The sequence below is a fragment of the Sorex fumeus genome, unplaced genomic scaffold (assembly GCF_029834395.1).
Source record: "Sorex fumeus unplaced genomic scaffold, SorFum_2.1 ptg000042l, whole genome shotgun sequence".
In the NCBI taxonomy this organism is placed as follows: domain Eukaryota; kingdom Metazoa; phylum Chordata; class Mammalia; order Eulipotyphla; family Soricidae; genus Sorex; species Sorex fumeus.
In genome coordinates this window covers 10,069,623-10,095,032 of record NW_026606099.1, presented here as the reverse complement: position 1 = coordinate 10,095,032, position 25,410 = coordinate 10,069,623, and the positions used below count along the sequence as shown (strand labels likewise).

At 60.4% G+C, this 25,410-nt stretch overlaps 2 protein-coding genes across 2 annotated transcripts; both read right to left on the bottom strand.

The window, feature by feature from the left end:
• Window positions 1-4,201: 4,201 nt before the first annotated feature.
• Window positions 4,202-6,305, bottom strand: HOXC8 (homeobox C8). The gene is made up of 2 exons (XM_056120096.1): window positions 5,870-6,305; window positions 4,202-4,494 (listed from the first exon to the last, which is right to left on the bottom strand). Exons 1-2 carry the CDS (start codon window positions 6,303-6,305, stop codon window positions 4,202-4,204), a joined length of 729 nt encoding a protein of 242 aa, XP_055976071.1.
• A 6,714-nt stretch (window positions 6,306-13,019) lies between these two features.
• On the bottom strand, window positions 13,020-15,463 carry HOXC9 (homeobox C9). The gene is made up of 2 exons (XM_056120095.1): window positions 14,920-15,463; window positions 13,020-13,264 (listed from the first exon to the last, which is right to left on the bottom strand). The coding sequence occupies exons 1-2, from the start codon at window positions 15,461-15,463 to the stop codon at window positions 13,020-13,022; spliced, it is 789 nt and encodes a 262-aa protein (XP_055976070.1).
• Window positions 15,464-25,410: the final 9,947 nt, after the last annotated feature.

Genomic DNA, 25,410 nt, shown 5'->3' with positions numbered 1-25,410 from the left:
AGTCTCCCCATTCTAGCCTATTTGCCTAAGACTCTCCCCACCCATCAGACGCTGGAGAGCAGGACGCTAGCCCTGCGGCCCCAAGTCAAGCAGGCGAGGGGTACTCCCTGGGACTGGGTGCCCCCCACCCCAACCAACAGGGGGGTCCCTCACCCCCTCCCCAAACTTCCTCCACACTAAGTGAAGTCGTTCCCTGGGCCGGATGCAGGGACCTCGTTTCTTTTACAAACCCACCCATAAATTTTATAACAGGTAGTTAAAAATTACGACAAGGAAGCGCTGGCCCAGCTTTTCACAATGGGCTTCAGGGAGAATGGGACATCGCTGCGGGCAGCTCACCGGAAATTTTACTGGGGTCTGTGGCACAACCTGTCCCCAAATCGCTCTAATTGGGGCAGGGGAACTTTCTCCCTGCCGGCACCCAGCCGCTGGGGCATCTCCGCTGGGGAAGAGGAGGGGAGAAGGCCAATCCAACTCCTAGGGCCCCCCCCCAAGAAGCCCTTCGGGGCAATCATAACCTCCTTCACTTCCCAGACCCCGCACCTCCCGGGCCTCAGCAATTCACTGCGGAGAATTAAACCCAAAAATCCAGAGAAACGAATTTGCCCCCCAACTTAATAGCTGCATTATCCCATCCTACAGTTGAGATTAGAATAATAAATTCAAGGCGAAATGAGCGAGATGCTTCAACTCAGCATTTTGAAGATACTATTTTTCACGAATCACAAATAGCTTTCGGAAGCCACTTTGATTGGCTAATAAAAAAGTAAAGAATGGGAGAAAGTCCTCTCCGCGGCAGCAGAATGGTCCCCATTCGGGTAATGGGGCGGCGGGCGCGTCTGGGAGGATGCGTTTCTAAAGAGAGCGCATCCCGCTCGCAATTAAGTTCCCCCCATAAAACGGAATTTTACCTCCTTTTCTCTCCAAACGAGAAAACACAGGCGGTCGGCAGAAAGGGTGGGCGAGGCAGGGGTACCGCAAAGAGGGGGCGGCTGGAGCTCTGTGGGTCCAGGCCCACCCCACCGGCTTCGCATCTCCATGACGCCCGGCGGCGCCAGGCACACCCCCACCCTTCCCTCCGACGACGCCCGGGCTTGGGGGCCACGGGCATTGCTGGGCTGGCTCGGAGAGGAGGAATGACCCATTTGGTGCCTGGGGAAATTCCCGAGGTACCTTGGAGCTACCTCTCATAGGGTTCAACGCACTCGGCCACCAGGCCATCGAATTTTAAGTACAGCCCTTCTAACTCCACGTTTAAAAATGAAACGTCCCTCTGCTGACTCTGAGCCTCAGGGGGGACGCCCGTGGTAGGGCCTGCGTCGCAGCGAAGGGCTCTCTGGTCGGGCGGCTAGTGTCTCCCACACCAAACAGGGTTACCTGGCTGGCGCTGCAGCTGCCACCGGAACCCTGGTCCCAAAGATTTTCCCTAGATCTGTTCCAAGCGGTCCCCGTAACTGCAGCCCGTGGTTCCAATCCACAGCGCCTTTCTCCACTAATGGGAGTCCCCAGGAAAGGAGACCCGGGGTGCTATGTTCAGTGCCACTTTTAGGGGCAACCAGGGACCAAGACGGGGGTGCAAAACCAGAGTCAGCTTGGGTCTAATTCTGGGGAAATCACACACAGAGAGAGACAGAGACAGACAGACAGAGACATACACTGAGTGAGAGAGAGAGGGAGAGACAGAGAAGATCTGTTCTAAAATATTTCAGTCCTTGGGGGTGGGTGTTTGGTTGTTTTTTGTTTTTTTTTTAAGACCAGAAGAAGGTTCTGTCCGTCCTCTCTCCGTTTCCCACTCCTGGCTGAGGCGGATGACTTGTACCTTTGGAATTTGGTATTATTTGGCCAGAACCTTCCTGGCATAAACAGATTTCTCTGCCTAGGACCTTCCAGAGAGGAGCAAGAGACCCCTCTCCTCTGAGTCCCTCCGTCTCCACCTTTCATTTGGAGAGACGAAAAGTCCAGTGAAAGCCTGCTCTGGTGGGGGGTTGGAGGGACTCTCCCTGGGCAGGCCTATCTCTGCCACCCCAGGCCCGTGGCCTGCACTATGAGGGCAGAACAGGCTTCCCTGTTGCCAAGGCGAAGCCTGGAGCGGGTTTCAAACAGCCATGACAAGGCTGGCGTAGATGTGTGAGGGTGCTTGGGGTACCACTGGAAGCTGCTGTGCTGGCAAACCCAAATGTCAGAAAGTGGCCCCTGGCTGCCTGGGGCACCAGCTAGCTCTCCCTCCCCTCCACTCCTTTTCCCACCATCAGAATCCCCTCCCTGGGCACCAGGCACCTTCCAGCCAAGAGCCTCCAGTTACACATTGTACCCAGCTGGGTCTGGTGGTGGGTGACAATGGTTGACCACAGGAGCCTGTGGGGACCGGAAGGAACCCCACAGTCTCCTCAGCCCAGTTCCTGGAAGCCAAAGGCCTAAGTTCAGGGAGGAATAAGGAAGATCTTCTTCCTCTGGGCCCAGCCCTAGATAGTTGAGGAGGAAGGTGGCCAAGTGGGAAAGACACCGTCTTCCCACTGCGTTTCTGGCATTGCTGGTATTTGGAGTCAAGGTTCCCCAAGAGCTTGCGGCTTTGCGGCTTTCCGTCTTCACCTCCCCCCATCACATGCCCCCAAAGTCCTTCTCCTTCTCTCCACCTGAGCGCCGCATCCCAGAAGAATGATAAAGAGGGGAGAGAATGAAGAGGGGTTGATGAAAGGGTGTTGGAGAAATAGCAAGTCATTCCAGCATCAAAGGCTTTTGCTCTATTTTTTTTTTATTGTGACTCACGTATACAATACAAAGTACTTGGACCAGGAACATGGCTGCCGGGACACAAAATCTACATTCATAGCTGGACATAAAGACAAATGACCAAAAAGTATTATTATAGATATATTTAACGTTTTTTTTTCCTTTCGAGCACATTGCATAAACAGAGAATTCAAGACAGAGTTAACTATACATTCAGTGCAATTTAGTCCTACTCTACTGGGGTTAGAAGCACAATGAAAGCGCACAGGACCTGCGGGCTGGGCTAGGCAGTCTTAGTTGTTGGGTTTCTTAGTGAAGTAAGCAGCAACAGACGACAACAAAACCGCATTACGAATACTCTCAAAGCAGGATTTCTCTCTATAGGTAGTGATAAAATATGTTGGAGGTTTCTTTTCTTTTCTTTTCCTTTTTTTTTTAATTTTAATTTTTTTTCGCTTTTTTTTTCTCCCTATTAGGATTTTTTTTTAAATGTCTTTTTTGTTTTTCAAGATTATTGCAGGTTCCCTTTAGGTAGTATGTTAAAGATTCATCATCAGTATTACTATCATTATTTCATGATTATGGTCATCTCTGAGCACTGGCACTAATGCAGCTCAGAGGGAGCTGGGCCTCATGACAGAGATCAGCAAAAGGAAGGCAGGCGCCATGGGCCCAGAGACCATGGGGGCTAGGTAGGATTTTAGCTTTGAGCGGCCACTGTGGGCTCCAGTCTCCCCCGTGGAAGGAGCAGGGGGAGGGGAGAGACCCACGTCTCCTAGGTTTCCGTCAGGTTCCTAGGAAAGTCAAGGGGGTCTTTTCTAAGCGGGGAGACCCCAGGAGGGATAGGCGATATTCCTCACTCTCGTTTTCCCATTTCCTTTTCCCTTTCCTCTCCTTCCTTTCTCCACCTTTTCTTTCTCTGTTCCTTTTCCCTTTGGAGAAAGAGAAAGAGAAAGAGGTCCAAGAAACTCTTCCTAGCAAAGAAACAAAGCCATGGCGTTGAGTCTTCTTCCGCCATCTGAGGGGGCTCCCCTCTAAAATAAATACCAGAGGAGCAGGGAGGTGGGCGTGTGGCAAGAAAGGGCTGAGGAGGGGCAAAGGGGCCAGGTCGCAGACCTGCAAATCCAGGAAGGGCTCTGGAGGGTGGGGCGGAAGGGACAAGTGTGCATTTCGGACAAGGACTGAGACAGAGTGCCAACTTTTCTTCGACGTGTCTCTGTCTCCCCCTCCCCACCTCCAGTCCCCAAACAAATAAAGATCTGGAGAAGTCCAAAGGTAATAAAAGCAGAGCTGCGAGTATCTGACAGGTAGTTAGGGTTGTGAGTGTCATTCTATTCTCTATAAAAGCAAATGACAGTCGTAAACTTCTCAATTTATCCGCTACCATAAAACGAAACTTCAAGGGAGTTGCTAAGGGTGGGGAGGGGGGGGATCTCGTGGGGCTTTTTTTTGTTTTGTTTTGTTTTTTTCCTTAGTCCTTATTTTCTTCCTTTTCCTCCTCTTCTTTCTCCTCTTCCTCATTGCCTTCTTCCTCTACCTTCTCTTCATCTCGGGCTCCGGGCAGTTTATCCTTGTTGTTCTCCTTTTTCCACTTCATCCTTCGGTTCTGGAACCAGATCTTCACTTGTCTCTCCGTCAGTCCCAGGGCGTGAGAGACTTCAATCCGGCGCTTTCGTGTCAAATAAGGATTAAAGAGAAACTCCTTTTCTAGTTCCAAGGTCTGATACCGGCTGTAAGTCTGCCTTCCACTGCGCCGCCCCGGAGCTGGACAGAATAGAACCCCAGTCTGGTTATGTCCGGGTGGGGGGGCCTGGCTCTCCCTCGACACTCCTCTCCCCCCCCAAGGCCCCCCCTCCGACCTCCCTAGGTTCCCCCCCACCCTCCTGCGGAGAAGGCCTGCGGAAAGATGGCAAGGACAGCAGCAAAGTTTGGGGAGATTGTTTCGGTTTGGCTTCACCTTGGGAGTGGGGGAGGCAGCAGCTGGGGTCTCTTTGGGAAAGTGGAGGGGCCCGGGGAGCCCTGCAGAGTCCCCCCCCCCCCAGGCCTGCAGTCCCAGGAAATGGGACCCTGCAGCTTTGTTTACAAGTGCAGAATGGCATCCAGCCTAGCAGGGCTGGGGACAGGGGCTGCTTCCAAAAGAAAGAAAAAGGTCTGGATTTTTTTTTTCTAAAGAAAAGCAAGTGAGGCTGGGTGGGTGGGATCTGCTTACTGCCCCCCTCCTCAGAGCCCTCTGCCTGATGCTGCTCCAGGAAGGAGAATCATTGATCTCCTGGAATGTATCACTGCTTGGCCTGATCGCTAACTGGAGACCAGCAAATAAATCAAGGGCCATCCCCGCTGGAACTTGTTCCGTTTTCACTTGCCCTTTTACTTCGAAATTGGACCAGGCAGGGCCACCCTGGGGTGAGGCTCAGGAGCGGAGGCACTGAGGGTGTCAGGTAGACCCCAGCAGCCTCTTCCTAGGGGGGTCCTGGCCAGGGTCCTCGGGAGCAGCGAGCCCCCTAGTTGGTGTGGCCTTCCCTTCTGCACTCTTTCCTGCCCTCTGGCTCCTGCGGCTGAGGGAAGTGAAGCCAAGTTGGGGCATGGCCCCCCGGCCAGAGCTGAGAGGAGGCAGTGGGCGCCCCCAGAGAGCCAGACCACCTGCTCTGGGGGCCTCAGAGCCTCCGACCCAGCTCGGAGAGGGAAGCGGGGCTCTCCTCCTGGCCCCAGACAGCCTGCCCACTGGCCTGGACCCAGGCTCTCCGCCTCCGGAGGCCCCTGGCCGGTCTCCTCCAGAGGCTGGGAGCCTCGGGCTCCGAGGGGCCTGTCCACCACCTCCCCAACTTTGGCTCCAGCGATGTCGGGAGGGAGGGACAGACGCACGGAGCGGGCGGGCGGCGGGCGGGCGGCACCGAATCCGGACGCCCGGCGCCCCCCTTCCGCCTCCTTTCCCCCCAGCCCCGGACCGTCCCGCGAGCCCCCGCCCCACCCCCGCCGCACCTCCCCAGCGCGAGGAACCCACTCGGGCCCGGGGGTGGGGGCGGGAGAGACCCCCGGGCGGGCGGGCGGGCGGGGAGGCCGGGGCAGACGGGGCGGAGGCGGGGGAGGGGGGAGACCCCGGAGCGCGGGAGACCGAGGGGGAAAGAGAAAAGCTTCTCACCGTGGGGTCTCATCCATGGAAACATGAGGCTGGGAGACGAGTTTTGATTTAGGTGGCCTTGTCCTTCGCCACTGTTAGTGTTGGCGGAGGATTTACAGTCGGGGTACTGCACCACGCTCGCCTCTTGCTGCGCCCCATAAAGGGACTGTCTGGGGAGCGCCTCGTAGCCGTAGAATTTGGAGGCGTCTCCGTGGCAGCTGAGCGAGCACGGGTTCTGCTGGTAGCCCGAGTTGGAGATGCCCGAGGCGCCGTGGTGGAAGAAGTCCTGGACGTGGTGCGAGGCGTGCTGGAAGCCGGGCGCCGAGCCGCCGGGCCCGTACACCAGCGCGTGGCTCCGGCCCACGCTCTGCGGGAAGCGGCAGTCGTAGTAGGCCGGCTCCAGGGACTCGCCGCCTTTGTATTTGGAGAACAGGGGGTTGACGAAGTAGGAGCTCATGCTGCGCTCATGAACCCGCGGCCCCCGCCGCGGACCGACCCCCGCGGGGACCGGGATCCCTCCCCCGGGCGAGCCCGGGCCGGGCTGCGGGCGCCGGGCCGCGCGGCTGCAGGTGGGGTGGGGGCGCGGCGGCGGCGGCGGCGGCGGCGGCGGCGGCGGCGGGGGGCACCGGCGGGTCCGCGCGGCTCGGGCTGGGCGCGGGCGGGCGCGGGCGGGCGGCGCGGGCGGCGGCGGCGGCGGCGGCTGCCTGCGCTGTCGGTGGGTCGAGCTCGCGCGCGCTCACTCGGCTCTTTGCTTTAACAGCCCGGGCGAATTCCTCCGACTCCGGCGGCGGCGGCGCTTACACGCGATTCGCGTTCATCAATCCACGACATGAAGACAGGCGAGAGAGAGAGGAGAGCGAGAGAGGGAGAGAGAGGGAGAGAGAGGGAGAGAGGAGAGAGAGGGAGAGAGAGAGAGAGGAGAGAGAGAGGGCTGGTGGGGGGCTGAGGGGTTCGGGCTGGGGGGGACCTGGAGGAAGGGGAGGAGAGGAAGGGGGGAGGGATGGGGGTGTGGTGTCTGTGTGTGGGGGGTGGCGAGCCAGCCCCGGCTAATGGCTGGGCCAGCTTTTCCAAGGTGCGCCTTCAGAATTGAAGGTGCCTCTGCCCCCCCTCTGGTCCTCTCCCCGGATACCTGAGCCTGCAGGTCAACTCAGGTTACCTCAACAGGTACGAGACCCGAGGCGGCCTGCCAGCCAGGGGCAGCAGGGCGGCCACCCCCAAAGGGGGACTGCCTAGAGGGGCTCTTCAAGCCTGGAGGCTGAAGAGGAGCCAGCCCTGCTTTTCCTAGTAGTTGAGGCATCTGAGCAGGGCCAGGCTGCCCCTCTCCAGGACAGGGCTCTGTCCCCGACTCCCTCAGTTTGGGGGCACTCTCTTGGCTTGCTGCCAGGGGAGAAGAAGGGCAGAGGTGGGGGGGGCATGCCACACCCCAGTCAGGGCTGCACTGCCCCTTCAGACACCAGAAGCCCGGCTCTGGCCACCAGCTGTACTGGGGGCCCTGGAGCAGAGCAACTTGTGTGTGTGTGGAGGGGGGGTACAGCGGAAGGGCTGTCGTCCTAGAAGACTACTTATCAGGATTTCGGGGGACTGGAGCAAGCCTCGGGATTGTCCCCACATACCCTAACCCCATAGGAAATACCAGCCTACCAGCCGGCCTGGGGAGGGGGGGCTACTTCACCCACCGCACCCCTTTCCTTCCCCAGGCAGGCTGCCCAGGCCAGGATGTGGATGGGAACTGTCAACAGACACTCTTTAAATATTTACCCACTCTTTCTCTGGGGGGTTCCCTCAACGCCAAGACTGGGTCAATTCAAGGGAGTTTGAACGGATAAAAGAGCCTTGGTCCATTCGCATCTTTTCTCTGGCCCTAAGTGTGCACAGTCATGTGGGCTTGCACAGTCCGAGAAAAAAAGAGAGAAAGTGGGAGGGCTTGAGGATGTGTGAGCTGGGAGCAGAGGAATGCAGGAGAGGAAGGAACAAACGAGCTTTCCCCATTTTCCCTCAGGCACAGGCTAGGAGGGGACGCCACGCCGACTGGACACACACACAGATTGGACATACTCCCCCCTACCCTGAAACACATCACTTGCGTGCCCATGAAGCTAAAAGCTAGGTGTGGACCCGAAAGCACCCTGTCACCTCCCAGACACTGCACACATGTGTACCCCCAAGCATACATGAACATAGCGCCCGACCTGCTCACAGGCATTATGAGAAAAAACCAACACAGCAACAACAAAAACTCACCCCTACGCCCTGCCTCCCCTCCCCCAACCTAAGTTCTTCCACAGCCTGGGTTTTTTTTTGGGGGGGGGGTGTTGGGGTTTGAATGAGAAGAGGCCAGATCTGTTTCTTCCCCATCCAAGCTCAGCTCAGGGGATTTAAGAGGGAAAGACAGTGCAGAATGGAGGGTGTGGAGAGACGGACCCTGCAGGTCCCTTCGTTCTCTAAATAACCGATGGAAAAATGGCCACAGTGAACCAAATTCCCAAAGGAGATCCACCCGTGCCCCAGCAAGAGAAGCATGGAACAATTCTCTGAATTTGGAGGGAGCCTTGTGAGTTAGGGACTGTGCAAATTCTGCAACCCCAGAACTCAGGCTGGGGGGACCACAGGAGGGTAACAGGAGGCCACTCTGCCTGGCGTCGTCCCAGTGGGTGGACGGACGGGGGACTCCTCAGAGCATCTTGAGCTGAGAGCAGGGTTCAGCCGGATCAGGCCCTGCCTTCAGCCGAGACCGCTCTGCGGGTACCAGGCAGGATGGACTCTGTTCCCAGCATCTCTGCATCTCTGTCACTGGGGACTGCCATAAATACTTTTCCCTTCTCCGCCTGCAAAGCCTGCAAAGAGGAGGCTTGGCTGGCCAGGTCCATTCTGGATCCAGGGCGATATCTTTTAGGGTGTGTGTGGGGGGGGGGGGGAGAATATTTTAACATTTTATGGTCCAGCAAAAACCTTGGCACAGAGCTCTCCTTTCCAGCCTTTGTGTCTTGGAATGTGACCGGACTGTCCTGAGTGTAGAGTGCGGCCCCTGTGGCCTGCTTGAGTCCACCAGTCCTTCCCAAACCCCAGACTCGCTGGACTTGATTCACCCTCCCGGGAGGGGGGGTCTCTCCCTTGGCTTTCTTTCATTTCCTTGCCCCCTCCCCTCTAAATCTCTGCTCGATTTCACCCTAGGAGCCTGGAAATGAAAGCAGCACCAGCGACCACCGCCTCTGGGGCGGCCCTGCCCCTGCCCCCAAGGCCCGCGACGCCCTCCTAGGTACCAGGGATTTATGTGCGTTCGTCCGGGTCACTCTGCCTTTTTGTGTCAAGGACGCGCCGCCCGCGCGCGCTCCTCTCCTCCGCGGGAGAGCGATGGTTTTCCACGCCCGCCCCGAGCCTCCCGAGCCTGCCGCCAGCTCCCGCGCCACTCGCGACGCATTCGCACCTCGCAGGTGAGAGGATTGATTTGCTCAGGGCCGGCGGGCCGGGCTGGGCAGGGGCGCGGGGCCTTCCCGCCGCTCCCGGAGGCCGCAGGGGCCTCAGATGTCAGCGCGGCCAGGCCGGCCCGGCCACGGCCGCCTCTAACATTGAGCAACAGCGCCACCTCGCGTCCACTCGCTCCCCTGCACACCGGCCGCGGAAAAGGCCACCAGCTCGGCCAGCGACCCGGCAAGCAGGTCTCAGACTTTCGCCAAGGTGGCAGCGGGGCGGGGGTGGGGGAGGAAGGGGCTCCAGGGTGGGCGCAGCGGAGGGCGGGAGGTGGGGGTCGCCCCCAGAGGGGGGCTCCCTTGGGCCTGCCGTTCCTTTGTTTCCCAAGTTCTCGAAATAAACCCGTCAACGGTTCCATTTTGTCACCTTCCCTGCACATGAGACCCCTGCAAAGGGGCTGTCGCGACCCTCCCCTCCCCCCGCCCCACGCAGGGCTCGGAGACCCGTCGCACACGCAGATCCGCGCCCCGGAGCTCCCACGCCTCCTGCCCGGCGCGCACACTAGGCACCTCGCCGCTCTTACCCCGCTCCCGGCTCAGCGCGCCTTAATCCGCCGCAGCCGCCTGCAGGACTTTGGGGTGGGACTCTGACTTCTCCCGGCTGTTTGCCCCCTGGTCCTTAGCCCATCCCTCCCTCTCACGCGCTCTCTCCACCTCTCCCTCCCAGCCAGTGAGGTCCTGTTCTCCGTGGGCCATAGACAAGACATTCCTATAATCCGATTTCAAAGGAAAGAGTGTCCACCTTATTTAAACCATAAAACAATTAAGCCCAGACGTCTAGCCAGCTCCGCACTGCTGTTTTGTTCAGCCCCATTCAGAATCCAGCTCAGGGAGACAAACAACGCCATAAAAGTGGCATTTCGGGGCTGCGGAAATGTACCTATCCGCTGCCTTCCCAAGTGGAACAACCTTTAGGGTTTTGTGATGCTGACAAAGGAGAGAAGAGAGGTGGGGGGGGGATAGGGCAGGAGGGCGCTTGCTAGGCCCTCCCCCCCACCCCAGCTTTCCGCACGCCCATGCACATGCATGTTGTATTGTTGTGGCTTCGATTTACAAAATATAATAAAGAACAATTAAATCCTGACCCAGGCCTGAGGCTGAGCTGATACTGAACGGGCTTGGGGTGGAGGGGAACAGTATGGGATCCCGTGGGCCTGCTCGGGGACCCCCCTGTGCTGGCCAGCCTGCTCCAGGCCCTGCAACCCTCCTTCCGGCCGGCTGAGCGGGCGCAGGGAGCAGGCCGGCTGCACCGACCGACCGACACAGTGGAGAAGCGACAGAGCCCAGAAGCAGGGCGGGGTGGGAGCCCGGGGAGTCAGGCCAGCTCCGTTGGGAGACCAGGCTTCCTTCTGCGTCCTGGAGGCCAGAATTGAGCGACAGACAGACAGCCAGGGTGCCTCCGCGGGGTGCAGCACCGAGGCCAGAATCCCCCAGCAGCAAAAGGATCTAGGGGAGGAGCAAGGAAGAGACACAAGAGAGAGAACTCCAGGCCAAGCACCTTTCAAAAGGACCAAGGAAACAATTGCCTCTGGAATTGAGGAGGTCTCCCAGGCGGGAAAGGAGAGGGTGCTTCTACCAACGACAGACCAACCGGAAAGAGCAAACGTGGCTTGTGACTTTTGATTACTCCCTTCCGAATATTGCCTGGACAAAACGCTCGCCCCCGCCCACTTGCCCCAGCCCCTCCAAGTGCCCTGTCTAATGCAAAGGCGGGCTGGGGATTCAAGTGATGCAGAAGGGACTGGTCCCTCCAAGGACCTCCCTGGTCTTCTACGGGGTGCCCAGGGCGGAGCTGCACCTCCACCACGCAGGCAGGTCCCCACTGACTCTCTTTTCATGTTGGTATTCCCCAAGTATTCAAAGCAACACCCTGCACCCTTGCCAAAATGGGCAGCCTGAGATATTAAAGGGCCATATTTCAAGCAGCCTGAGCTTAATAGTTTCCAGATTGGGGGATTTCCGAGAAAGGGGGCGCTGGGCTGAGGCATACCCAGCGGCTTGCGTCTGCTTCTGATTAGCAGATGAAAACTGCTGGGTTTGGGCAGAGCACTCTGGGGTGCAGTGCAGCTGACCCACCCCCGCCATCCATCGGAGGGCTACACCCAGTTCCCCACATCTCCTTGAGCCAGGGGTCCCAATGACAAGGGAGACCTCCCACTCTTGCTTACTCCTGGATGAAGCTTCCTGGGGCCCTGACAGAGCCATCCCTCCCAAATCCACAGCCACTCAGCACAAACCCATTACCCCCAGACCAACATTCAAAGTTGAGACTGAAAAGGAAAAAAGAGAAAAGAACTAAGAGATGGAGAGCAAGAAGCTCAGAACGCACTGACAAGTAGAACCGGAATCTGATTCTGATTGTATTGGTCAGAGCTCTCTCTCCTTCCTCCCCTCCTTCCTCCCTCCCTTCCTTCCTTCCTTCCTTCCTTCCTTCCTTCCCTCCTTCCCTTTCCTCTGCCCCTCCTTTTCTTTCTTCCTTTCCCCTTTCCTCTCCCTTACTCTCAGGAAGTCCCGCGTGCTGACTTACCAGCCCCTTGAGGCCTGCTCACCCTTCCTCCTCCCCACGCACCACACACCCTCCCTCCCCTCAAGCCATCCCTCGAAGCTCCAGAGCCGCCAGGCAGGAATCCAGCCCGGGCCCTCACCCAGCACCCAACTTTCATCTTCACCTATCTCTTCCCTCCGATCTCATGTACTCATAAATTATTACAATTAATTACAGCCAAGGAAAATCATTTATGCCATGCCCCCACCCCCCTGGGCTCACAGAGCTACCAGGGAGCTCTCTCGTGGGCAGCCAGCCGGGGCAGGCACAAGCTGGGCCCACCCGGCCGCCTGTACTCCACCCCTGAGCCCGCGCCCTCAGCCCGCCCTGCCGGAGCGCGGCCTCAGCCCCTTGCCCTTCCCAGGGAGCCTCCTCTGTGGCTGCCGCCGCTCCCCCAGGACCTGGGCGCTTGCCTCCTGCACGACAGCGGCCTGGGAGCCACCAGGAGGGGAAATAACGAGAACTGGATGCGGTTGGGTTTCTGGTTTTTTACGTGACTTCGAGATATATTAACACAGAGCTGTTCTACCATAACAAACAGAAGCACATTACAGGACGGACGACGCTCGGATGAGGGGAGGCTCCGCTATGTACACGCCCGAGGCGCCGGCCTGCACAGCGACCGGCCCAGCCCGCGGCCCGCCGGCCCTCGCCCCCAGATCCAGGACGGGGACCCCGGTGTAGGGGTGTGTGTGTGTGTCTGTGTGTGTGTGTCTGTACAAAATCTGCACACAAAGCACCCCCAGGCCAGCCGGACAGCCCAGACCGAATGCAATACAGGGCGGGAAATAGAAATATGGCAATTCAAGTACTGGCTTCTCTGAAGAAAGGAGAAAAAAAATCTCATTTGTGTGTGTCATTTATTCAGTTGCGCTGAGGGAAGAGAATGCGGCTTCTCTCCCGGCCTCCTCCTCCTCCTCGCTGGGTAGAACTAACTCTAAAACCCGATTTCTCAATACTGAACCCTCCCAAATCGCAAGAGTTTTCCTTTTCCCCTTCCTTTTTTTTCTTTTTAGGCTGATTGGTTTTTCTCTATAATGCTCTTTCCTTTTCTTTTTCGTGCTCTCTCCCGCCTGGGTTGGGGTATTTTTGTGGGTTTTTTTTTTGTTTGTTTGTTTTGTTTTGTTTTGTTTTTCCCTTGGCTGTGCTGGGCCAGGGTTTAGGATTGCTCCTTGTCGGTTTTCTCTTTATTCATTTTTTTCATCTTCATCCTTCGGTTCTGAAACCAGATTTTGACCTGCCGCTCGGTGAGGTTTAGAACCCGGGCCACCTCATACCGACGGTCCCTGGTTAAATACATATTGAAGAGAAACTCCTTCTCCAGTTCCAGCGTCTGGTACTTGGTGTAGGGGCAGCGCTTCTTCCTTGTGGACCGGGCGTGGATCCAGTTGGCCACGGGGTTGCCTGCAGGGCCAAACACAGGCAGTGGTCAGTGGAGCTCCTTGGCAGCCCAGGACCCCTGCCAGTCCACCCCCAGGCTTACCCAGGGCCCCCAAACCCAATAATTGAACCTGAATTTGGACACATTTTGCTTTAGGAATTTTCCCCCTTCCTGCTGGTGTATTCTGCCCCTCCCCATCATCCCCTCTTCCGTTTGCCAGAACCTAAAACTCGAGGAACTCAGAGCTATCAAAGCCCCTTCAGTCTGGTCCTCAGTTTCAAGAGTAGTAATTGGAGAATATCCTCATAAAAAGTCCAAATTCCCAACCGTTTCATAGGCCCATAAACGCTTCTCTCTCTTGTTTTTTATTTTTATAGCGAGGTCTCTCTCCTCCCCACTTCCCTCCTCCTCTGCCCCCTCCCACCCTCCCAGCCCACGACCAAGTCCTGAAATTTCAGCAGTTCTGCTTCCTGACCCTGAGAGTCCCTCAGCCCCTCCGACACCCTCTCTCCAGCACCCATCTGCTCCGCTCTGTGAGTTCAACCCTGCTGAAGCGAATTCTCCCAGAGATGCTGGCAGGGGAAGAGCGTTTCTCTCCCCAGAGAGCTGCTGGCCTTGGGGAGGGCTCCCCCCTCTCTCAGCTCCCCCGTTGGGCTTCCAGTGGCCCCCTCCTGCCGGCCCCAGGACAGGCTCTGTAGGAACCAAGCCTCCAATTTCAGGTTTATGGGAGTTGCTGTGGGCAAGGAGGGAAGTCTTCCGAGGAGGGGTGTAATTAGGCCCTGGCCCCTCTCGGGACTGGAGGAAAGGGCTTCCTGCAGGCAGCCCCCTCCTGGGACTCCCCCAGCCACCTCCCTCACAGCCCAGGGGGTCGCACCCTCCCCTGCCAGCTCCCCTTCCTGGGGTCCTGCAGCTCCCACCTGCCCCCTCCCCACCTACTGCTGCCCTTCTCTGGAGTGTGTGTTTGTGTGTGTCTGTGTGTCTGTCTGCCTGCCTGGCTGTCTGTGTGTCTGACTCTCCACCCTGGGGAGCCGGCTCCTCTCCAGCAAGCCTGTCCCTGATGGCCATCTCTCACCCTCCTTCCTGCAGACCTTCAGAAGAGGTCTCTCAAGTTGAAGGGGACTGGGACCCCACTTCTCTCCCCCAACTCTGTGAGTTCCCAGGCTGTGGGGGGAGAAGCCCCCGCGCCTTCTGTTTGCTGTCTCTCTAAGTGAGGTCCCCCCCTCTCCCCTTGCTGGCTGGGAAGTAGGGGGTGAGGTTTCTCCCTGGGGACAGTTGCTCTCTCTCCCCTGCCCCACTCTGGGGCGGAAAATGGACCTCGCTCGCTCGGTCGCCTGCACCCCCGTGTGCGTTTCTTGGAAAGTAGCAACTGAGCCAGAGAAGCCGGGTGGGGGGTGTTTGTTCTGGGCAGAGCCAGCCGCGGGTGCCGGGGGTGTCTCCCTCAGCAGGGCCAGCTGCGGGGCGCCGGGGCGCCTCTCTCGGCAGACCAGCTCCTGGGCAGGGAGGGACCCCCTGCGCCGCCCCCCGCCCCAGACCTCCCGCCCCGGGAGCTCCCCGAGGTCATTCGCTTTTATGGAGCCGGCCTCCCGCCCGCCCGCGCCCGCCCGCGCCCGCCCGCCCGCGCCGGGCCGGGCCGGGCCGGGCCGGGGCCGCTCGGCGCCCCCCGCGCCGCCCGACTTACTGGGGTCCAGGTCGGCCTTCTCCTCTTTGTGCTTGGCGCCGCCGGCCAGCGCGTCCGCCTCGGGCGAGGGCAGGCCCTGCGGGGCGCGGTCGCGCAGCTCCCCGGGCGAGCCGTACACGTAGTCGGGGTAGGCGCGGGCGTCGGCCGGGCCGCAGTCGGCGCGGCGGCCGGGGTAGGCGTCGGGCTTGAGGCCGTAGGCGCGGCCGCCGCCGGCCGGGAAGCCGGGGAAGGAGACGGCGCCGGGCAGCGGCTCGAGCCAAGTCCGCATGTAGCGCGCGTCGGCGCCGAGGTGGGGCTGGGGGCCGTACGGGTGGTACACCACGGACGACTGCGCGGGCACGGGCGCCCACGACGTGCCGAACACGGCGGGCTTGGGCGCGAAGCTGCAGGACGGGAAGTCGCCGCAGTCGGGCACCAAGCCGCTGGGCCGGGCGGCCGCGGGGTGCGCGCCCGTGGCCGGGAACCTGGACGCCAGCAGGTCCTCGTTGTCGTGCGAGATGAGCGCGTCCACGTAATAGTTGCTGACGGGCCCCGTCGCCGACATCGTGGCGGGGTTTTACATACGTGCGATTATTGTATGAACTGTATATGTACTTTTTATCTGCTCACAGAACAATCAAGGCAGGTAATTATTTTTCCAGCCTTTTCCCCGCCGCTCATTGGCTCCCCGGCCCCCACGTGATCGTATTTACCCAAAAATACGGCGCGGATCAATGCGCAGGGGCTTTTTTCCCGGCCCGGCGCCCCCCGCCCCCGCTCGCGGCCGGTCCCCGCGACCCGCGTCCTCCGGGGCGCGGAGCCCCGGGCCCGGCGCCCGCCGCCGCCGCCGCCCCCCCCCCCCCCCCGGCGGCGCGCGTCCCGCCAGAGCCCCGCCCGCCGCCCCCCGCGCGCACGGGGCCTCCCGCCCGCCCGCCCCCCGCGGAGCATCCTCCCGGGGTGCGGCGCCCGGCCCCGCAGCCGGGGGCCGGGACCCCCGGGCCCGCGGGTGCGGGAGCCCCCCGGGGGCGGAGAGGCCGGCGAGGTAGGTGGAGGAACTATTTCTTGACGTAATCCGTCTCTGTCGCCCCGACGCTCCCGCAGTCTCCGCGCGAGCGAGCCGCGACCGGCGATTGTCAGTTCGGAACGTGGCTTTTAAAAATGCGCTTTTAAATAGTGTGTATGTATGTATTTCTCTCTGGAACGGCGGCGGCGGGCGAGGGAGGGCGGGTGGGAGGGGACTGGGGGAGCTGGGGTGGAGGGAGGGAAGGAGGGGAAGGGGAGCGTCCTCCTGCCACTGGCCAACTCAGCCCCCGAGTCGGGTAGGGAGGCTTTGGGGGTAGGTGGCCCGAGGGTGGGAGGGGTAGGACCCGCGTCTCGGACACCTTGGGCACCACAGCTCCTGGCTCTGCCCTGGCACAGTTATGAGAGCGCCTTTATTTGAAATTTATTGTCTCTCTCTCTCTGTCTTTTTTTTTCCAGCCTGAAGAAGTGGAGAAGAGCCCTGCACAACTTAAGAGGGGCACCCCCATCCTGTCTTCCTGCCCACCCTCCTCTGCCCCCCCCAGCCTCATCTCTGCGACAGCCTGCCCCCCCCTCCACAAAACAGAAGTCACTCTCTGGGTCGTGTCTGCAGAGAGCCAGGGTGAGAGCGGGCAAGGCGAGAGAGCGACCTCGGTCGTGGGCAAGTAGCTTGTTTTTACGTCCTTCAATAAAATTTTTATGAGGATCATTTGATTGTTCATAAATGTGTCTTTCATTAAATAAAATTGCAGGCTGTTTTTGGAACGGGAAAAAAGCAACGGAGGGATGGGAGAAAGCCATCTCTTTGGGGTCGCAGGCAGGAATCCTAGAGGGGCCAGTGTGACGGTAAGGGAGACCCAAGCAAGGTGGGCTCCTGCCCCCACCCCCAGGAGTTGGTGGCTGCCCTCCTTGAATTTGGGGTCTGTGGCCGGCCCTCTGCCTGCCACAGTCTGCCCTGGGGTGCTTTGGTGGAGGTGGGCTGTGGAGAGCAGGAAATTCTCCCTGTGAGTGCAGCAGAGGGGGCCAGGAAGGCTGGCTGGGGGTGGGGTGGGCAGCCAGGCAGGTGCTGTCGCAGACACACCACGCACCCAAGGCGGGGCAGAGTGAGTGTGGGGGGGGGGTGGATTTTCAGGGGCAAAGGCAGGCGTCCCAGCCAGCGCTGGGACGAGAGGCAGGAGCTCGGGCTGAGGTGCAGCCTCTGGAGCCGGGGGAGGCAAGAGCCTTCCCAGACGGAAGACAAGACAAGAAGCCTGTCCCTTCCCACTCCTGTGCCCAGGAGGGGACCAAATGCAGGGGGTGGGAGGGGGGTGTTGTGAGACCGATTTTCTTCTGCACCTCTGTGACCTGTCTGCTCTGGAGTGGAGAGGGGTTAGGAAGGAGTGTCCCAGAGAGAGAGAGAGAGAGAGAGAGAGAGAGAGAGAGAGAGAGAGAGAGAGAGTTGGTTGGGGAAAGTTGGGGGGAGGGCAGGTCTGTAGCCCCCACGGTGCTGACCCCAGCTTCCCAGGCCCCCTCCCCCTCTGGGTTCTTTCCTGTTCGGTCAACCGGGGCTGGGATTTCAATGCTAGGGGTAGGAAGGAGAAGTCCCTGGCTGCAGGGAGGCAACCTGGGGCCTCAGCCTCCTGCCCCACGGCTCCAATTGTCTTCCCTTTCCCTCGGTTGGACTCGTCTGGGAAATCCAAATTACACCAAGAAACAGAATGTCTCTTTGGCCTTGAAGGAGTCAGGTTAGCTGTCAATCAAAAATTCTCCCTCACGAGTTCAAGGAACAGACTGCCAGGAGGCTCCCGGCCCCTGCAGAGGCTTTCTGCAAACCCCCAGCCCTGTCAGCACCTCCCCCAGCCCGGCGGCTGGGGACCCTGACCAGCTCTCTCTCAGGCGGGCGGCTGCTAGCAGCCCTGAGTAGACATGTAGCCTTCAGCGGGCCGGGGGCCAGACTGTGACCAAGAGGACATCGGGGGACAGAGCCTGAGAGAGACAGAGACCGAGACAGCCGGGACGCATTGACTGAACTGGCGCCAGGCCGGAAGGAAAGGAGGAAGGAAGGGAGGGAGGAAGGAAGGAGGGAAGGAAGGAAGGAACCAAACAAAATCAGCATCAAAAGAAAAAGGGGGGAGAATTCAAGAATCCAGGGAGGAAGATGCGGAGAGACCGGAGAGTGGCAAGGCAGGCAGAGCTGGAGACGCAGGAAGGGCGGCAGCAGGCAGGCAGGACGGGCCAGGGCGAGGGTGGAAGAGCTGCAGCCGTGGCATTGTGCGCCCGCTGCCTGGCCGGGCCTCTGCCGCGGGACTGGCTCCGGACGCCGCAGGACACAAAGAACAAGGCCTCCTCTCCTGCTCCTCAGGGGACCTGATCCGCGGGGACTACCGGCCTCCGGGACCGAGAGCCCTCTCTGGGCTCCCGGGGTGAGCCGCGCTCCAGTCAAGGAGCAAAGAGGACCAGAGGAAGGAGCCGCTCTCACGGCCGCTCTTCCTCCGCGTCTGCTCCCCGCCGCTCTCCCGGAGGAAGGATGCCCCCAGGACCCTCTGCTCGGGGCTCTACCGTGAGGGGAGCTCCTGGGCCAGCCAGTAAACAGAGGCCCCTTCCTCTCCCCCACCCTTCTCCCTCCACCTTCTTCCCGCGAAGGCTCCTGAGCAAGCTCCCTCTCTGCCGGTCCACACCACGAGGCAGGCAGGCAGAGGCTGAAGCCCGGATCCCCCCAGCTCCCATCTCTGCTGCCTTCACATTGCCCGTGAGGCGGAGGGGAGCCGGCGCCTTCAGTTTGGAGCAGGAGTTCAGAGCCTCCTGGCGCAGGCAGACACAGCTGTGGGCTGGGACGCAGGCCTCGCCCACAGCCCCCTCCCCACAACGCCTCCTTTGGCCTGAGCCTAGCCCAGAGACACAGCCCCGAGGGAGGGGGGGAGGCTGGGAGTCCCTGAGTTTGCCAGGCAGAGCACCTCGCTTTCCACAATGCTGAGGCTGATTCCCATTCTCTGCATTTGGAAGTGGGGTGGCAGTTAGGTCTCACCAAATATCCAGGTACCTAAGGTGTGGGGGGGAGGGGGTGTAGAAAGGCTATGTGTGCGTGTGGGGGGGGGGTCTGAGAAGGAGGGGCTTTTTTTTCCCGGTTCTCTTGCTGCTGCTGAATCTCCTGCCAGATTCCCATCCTCCTCCTCTCCCTCTCCTTTCAATTTTCCTCTGCAGACCCCAGGGACCTCAGACCACTGCAAGCCCTTGGTGGGGTGGGGTGGGACCCCCAGCATTAGCTTCGCCGAGTTTCTCTGAACATCCTTCGGACCCCAAAAGACTGCACTGGGCACAGTGAGCCCCTTCAGGGGGAGGGGCCCCTGCCCGCATCATCTCAGCGCTGGGAGTCCCAGCGACCACCCAACCCAGCTGGCCCACCGTGGGAAGGGCGAGAGAAACACAGGTTCCAGCCATGCCCTCCCCGCCCCCTGCACCTCTCTTTCAGTGATCACAACTGCCTCCTGTTCAATCCACACCGTCAAGTTCGGAGGAAATTTAAAACAGGCTTTTTCCTTCGCCCCCACGAGGGGCATCCCGGCCGCCCCAGACAGAAGCGGGCTCCCGGCCTCCTCGGCCGCGCGCGCCCCAGGAGGAGGCCGTGCTCCATTTGCTTTCATTTTCCTTCTCCCTCTGAAATGGGCTCATCTCACCTCTCCGCCGCCCTCTCCCCCTCCCCGCCCCCTCCCCGGTTCCCCTCGACGTTCCCCCCTACGCGCCCCCAAGCCTCTTTGTTGGGGAAAACACACCCACACACAACTGCTCCTGGCTAAGGCCTGCGCTGGAAGCAGACACTGAATTCTCCTGGCCTGCCGCGAGGAGCCCGCGTCCTGCCCCCACCCCAGGTGGGTACCCGGGACCCCTGCACGCCAGGACTCAGGCCCCTACACAGCCCAGAGGAGCGAACCCCCAGGGCCTGTGAACGTGGCCCTCTCAACGCCACGGCCTGCGTTCCCGCCGCCCCCCACCGCCCCGCCGCAAACGGGGCTATTTCCGGATCCCCCAACCGGGTCCAGTTTCCCAGCCTGGGGAGTGGCTGCAGGGGCGGCGCCCCCAGCGCTGGGGGTGCTCTCTGGCCCGCGGGCGCCTTGTTACCTGATCTTTGTGTGATGTGTGTCGCAAGGAAATTTGCAGTGACTTTGGAGCCCAGACTGAGGAAGCCGAGGTGGCAAAAGGAGAGACAATAACGGGTCCGAAGTACAATTAAGGGGCCCGAGCCGCTGTCTCTCCCCCGCCCCCTGCCCGGCTGGGAGCTGTCTGGCCTCCAAGCTCGGGGCAACCCGCGAGCCGTGGCGGAGGGGAGCGGGGGACCCGGCCTCCAGCACGCCGGAGGGGCGCTCCCTTCCAACTCGGGGCGCAGCCGCCAGCCCCGCCGACTTGCGGAGAACGCAATGAATGAAAGCGCACATTCCGACGAAACCTCCCCAGGGCCTTAGGCTTCCGCCTCGGGAAGAGGAGCCTGGGGTTGGGGCGCCTCGGACGGACAGACAGACGGACGGACAGGCAAGGCGCGTCTCCGGAGGCGCACGGACTCACAGCAGGAGTGTGCGCCCGAGATCACACACCGGTCCCAGCTTCCCGGGCCTCTCTGCCAGGCCGGGGCGGCGAGCTCCCTACCTTCGGTCCCCTCCGGGGCGCCGGGCAGAGGCCCGCAGGACGGGTCCCTCGGGCTGGGTCCAGTCCCGTCTCGGGCAGCGCCTCGTTACCTGCTCCTCGGCTCCCCACGGCCACAGAGGCAGGGCAGCGCCGGGGGAGGGAGCCGCCGCCGCCGCCGCCCTCCTTCCTCCCTCCCCCGCTCGCCCTCCCTCCTCCCTCCCTCGCGCGCCGCCGCTCGCGGGCCCTCCCGTGGGCAACCTGTTCTGGACCCAGTCCAGGTAGCGCGGGACGAGCGAGAGAAGAAAGAGGCGTTTGTGGAGCGCGGCCCGCGAGCCCCCCACGGCGGGGACCGGCCCTGCCCGGCCCTGCCCGGCCCCGCGGGGGCGCGGCGCCCCGGTCCCGAACCCCCGGAGGCGGCCCGCGGCGGCCCGGGAGCGCCCGGCCCCGCCGCCGCGCCCGCGCCCCGCACACGCCGCACACGCCGGCCGCCGCCCCCGGCGCCCAGACCCCGCCAGACCCCAGGGTCCTTCCGACAGGCCACATCCGGTCGCCCGCCCCGCCGCTGCCCGCGCCGCGCCGCGCCGTCTGCGGCCGAAGCGCACCGCCAGCCACCTTGTCCGCGCTCCCGCGCCCGCTCGCCCGCACGCCCCTCGGGCCACGCACCGTCTGCGCCCCCGAGGTCCCGCACCGGACCGCGCGCCTCCCCCGCCGGGGGTCCGCAACAAAGCCGGGCGCTCGCCGCTGCCGCCCCCGCCCCCGCCCCCCCACCCCACCGCCCCCGCGGCCCTTCACCTGTTCCCGGGCACCGCCGCCTCTCCGAACCGACGCCGGGCTGGGCACACCGAGGGTCCGGGAAGCCACCGAGGCTCGGCGGGGCTCAGCCCGCGCCCCCACCGCCGGCGAGGCGTCTCGGAGACCCAGGCTCTCCGGGGCGAGCTCTCGCCTTCTTCTCCTTCTCCCGCAAGTCTTAAACACTCAACACGCCGAGAGTTCAGCTCTATAAATCCTGCTCCTCTTTCCCATATCATAATTAAAAAAAACCAGTAGGGGAGGTTTTAACTTTTATTGCGATTTCTGGAGTTGGGCTGCGGAGCATATATTAAGTTTACGCTTATGCGCTCTCGGCGGGGAGGGTCCTTTAAGAAATAAAAATCCATCTTAATATCCGCAGACGAGAGAGATAATTTTTTCCCTCCTCTTCACGCTGTTTCTTCTGAGGACTTCCTTCCAGCGAAGCGAATAAATAATTACCATCGCCTTAGCCATGATCCACGGCCCCAGGGCCCCTGGGTAGACTCTGCGTCCACCAGACTGGCCCTCACCTTGGCCCTATGAGCGCTTACACCATTCCCTAGGATTCGGGGCGGGGGGCACCCAGACCCCTGGCTCTGTGGCCATCCCCCCCTCAAGTCCACTGCTCTGAAAGGGAAGTGAGGGCAGAGACCAGAGTGCAGAAGTCGTTCATTGGTGAATTTCGGCCCATCAGGGACCTGTTTGCAGCCAGGCAGTCTTGGGCACCCCGCCCCTGCCGGGGTCTCCCTTCACCCCCTGCTTCTGACAGCCTGAACACGCAGAGATTACCAGGGGCTCCCAAACCGGGGGACCCCTACCTGCCTCACACCAGCTGGCTTTTCTCTCTGGAAACCTCATTTCCCCAGGAGTCATAAGAGGGATTTGAGTTTTTCTCTCCAAGGGAAGATTTTTCCCCCCACAAAGGGATGGGGGACAGACAGACAGAAGGACAAATTAAGCTGGGGAGAAGAAAGGCTCTCATTCCCATTTCCCACCTCTCGCCTCCTGGGGAGTCACAAAGAAATCTCTTTTGGAGAGAAAGAGAAAAATACATGAGCATTGTGCAAATCTACACGAGGAATTTGAGAAAGCCTGGAGGAGCCAGGAATGTGAGAGCAGAGACCCCCGCACTCATGCAAGGTTTTCATAACCCATCCACGCCCCCCCCCCAGCAGTGGCCAAACTAGAGGTGCCCGTGTACACATTTTGTTACAGGGACACAATTTTGTTTTCATTGTGCCTGAAAAGTTGATGGTGCTGCGACCATTGTGATAATTCCAAGGGAGAGTATTGAGACCCTGGAATCCATCCTTTTGGCTTTCTCTTCCTCAGTCTCTGTGGGAACAGAGGTGTAGCTCTCCATTCTCCCTGGCTCCCCACTTCCTCTTAAGGCAGGGCAATCTCCTCCAAGAGCCTCCTCTCTAAGGCCCAAGGCCAGCATGGAGGACCCAGGAAGGGGAAAGGCAGGGGTGAAGCTTCGCAAAGTTTCACGTTGCTCAGCTCCCCAGACCCCCGTCTCCTCCCTGCCTCCCCCCTGGCATCAACCAACAACCTTCCCCACAATCTGGGGCGCTGGCGGCCCCATTCATGCAGATATTTCCACACAGCGCCAAAACAAGCAGGGGCCTCACAGCCCTGACAACCGCAGACAAGACAGACCAAGGCCTATGGGCCACGAAGGCTAGACAGACAGAGACCAGAGCCAGGTTCTGCCCTGATGTTTCCCAGTAGGGCCTGGGGGAAGGGGTTGTCTACTTGGACTTGATGGCTTTCCTCTAACCTTCAGAAACCCTCAAGGCACCCTGCTCCCTGGGAGCTCAAGAGGAGCGGGAGGTGTCTCAGAGTTCTCCAACTCTTGGGATCCTCAGCGCTTGCTCTTGTAGGGAAGCTTCGGCCCAGCTGAATAGAGGCAGCTTTTCCTTGGAGGTGGCAGGTGAGAGAAGGGAGCCCTTCCCCAGATCCCTTTCTCGTTCTGGGATCTTCTCTCATGGCCCACCTTGTTGACCAAGGGAGCTGGCCCCGCCAGGCCACCTCTTCCTCAGATGCTGAATTTCCTTGGAATTGGTTAGACTTTCTTTGTCTGTCTCTATCAGCTGGGCCCGGAAACAATAGTTGCTGGGGGAACTCCTCTCCCTCCCAGGGATCAGGCCATACTGAGGAGCGGCCGGTCTGAAGCGGGGCTGCTCACACAGGTCCGTCGGCCCCACTCTCAGCTGCTCTTCCTCAGTCTGTACCCGCTGGGGTCTGCCTGGGAGGGGGCCGGGACCATCCCGCTGGGGAGGGAAGGCGCGGGATAGGGGGGTTGGGGCCCTCGACGAAAACCGACTGATGTAACTCAGGCAGTTTCTTGTTGCCGAGTTCAAAACTCAATCCCAACAACATGAAACTACCTAGGCCACAGATCAGCTGAGCGAACAGGGCGGGAGACTCGGCTTTGCCTCTATCCGAGGAGAAGGGAAGGGGGTTGGGGAAGGAAGAAATTCAGCCCCGTCCCCCTTTCCGCCCCCACAACCTCTCTATAGATTAGCAAGTCGATTTTGGATGTCTAAATGGGTGGGTGGGGGGGGGGGTCTGACTAGCTCCCCAGCTTCTGGTTTAAGCAAATTGCTGGGGTGGGGGGGTGGAAATCTGGTGAAATAGGACCATCCCGCCCCACCCCCAGACCCGGTGGAGCTAGTCCCCTGCCTCTGGCCCTGGCCCTGAGGGAAGCCTGAGTGTCCCTCCACTCCTGTCCTGGCTCCCTGTCTGGTCCATCTGGCTCTCCCGCAAGCTCCTAGACTCCTTCTGATCTCTCCGCTCCATTCCAGCACCCCTAGGTGTCTAGGCGACCAAACGCCCACAGACCACAGTGCCCGCCGCCAGTGCTCCAGAGCCCCTTCCAGTCAGGCCCCATGGCCAGGGGAGCCTGGGCACCCTGTGCCTGGACATGGCGCCCATCTCAAACAGCAAAGAGCAGAAAACCCAAGCACCAAGCTCCAGCTCTCTGCCTAGCACCAGCCTCCCTTCCTCTCCTTTCCACGCAGACAACCAGAGAGAGCGACAGCCAGACCCCTACGTGGCCGTCCAGACAACCCTCAGAGCCTGTGCAAAGAAAGAGCCAAAACCCACCAAATTCCCCCTCTCGGAGCGCGGAACCCCACGGTAGAGGGCCAGGCAGGGGAGAGGAGGGAACTCAGGGCCAGTGCCCTCTGCTGCAAGCAGCCAGCAGGCAAGCCAGGCGCTGAGCAAGCACCGATGCCCGCCCGCGACACCCTCCTCTCTGCTCTGCCCGCTGCGCGCCGGGCACCTGGGGAGACCGCCGGTCTCTACGCCGCCACGCGCCCGCCGCCAAGAGAAGGACAAGAAAGCAGAAAGCGCTTCTCTTACCTTGTCGCTGCCTCCGCCTCCTGCCGCTGCCTGGCTGCTCCTGCTGCTGTCAAGGGGCTGAGGGCGTGTGAGCTCCTCGTCCCCCTCCGGCGGTTAAGTTTATTCCTCGCCTCGGATAGGTGGGGGGCTCGTGGGGTCCCCCCCAGCAGCGGTGGGGTGTGCCTGGCCCAGCACCCCAGGCAGTCAGATCCGTCTGCTCCTCAAGATTGCAGCTTGCACTCTGCCTGTTCCCTCCTCCAGTCACCTTTAAATGCATCTTTTACTGCAGCACCACATTATATTTGCAGATCATAAAATCCACCTCTCGCGCGCACCAAGACCGTCCTGACATTACTGTTTTATGACCTTGACTTATTGTGGTCACCTGGATAATATTTAAATCAACGTTATGGTCTCTCACTTGCATTAAACCCGCCAAGAGACGTTCTAGGAAGGCTCCAGGAGATGAGTCAAGCACAAAACACACACACCCACACACACAGCCTCTTGGAAAAGGGGGGGTATTGCTAAAAAAGACTAAAACAAAAAAGCCACCCATTTGAGGGTTACGATTCTGGACATTTATTAGGATTTTTTGTTCTCCATTAAGGAAGCTACATGCAAAAGATACAACATACAGAATATCTTTAAATAACACAACTCCGGGAGGGACAGACAGGGTGATCTGGGCGGGGGTGGGGGGTGGGTTGGGGGTGGGAAGACACAGTCTGTCTTTGCATGACTATGTTCTGGTTTTTA

Coding starts and splice junctions, on each gene's coding strand:
- HOXC8 (XM_056120096.1), bottom strand. CDS start 6,305: ATGAGCTCCTACTTCGTCAACCCCCTGTTCTCCAAATACAAAGGCGGC. Junction 4,495..5,869: donor TCCATGGATGAGACCCCACG/GTGAGAAGCTTT, acceptor TATTCTGTCCAG/CTCCGGGGCGGCGCAGTGGA.
- HOXC9 (XM_056120095.1), bottom strand. CDS start 15,463: ATGTCGGCGACGGGGCCCGTCAGCAACTATTACGTGGACGCGCTCATC. Junction 13,265..14,919: donor GAAGGCCGACCTGGACCCCA/GTAAGTCGGGCG, acceptor TTGGCCCTGCAG/GCAACCCCGTGGCCAACTGG.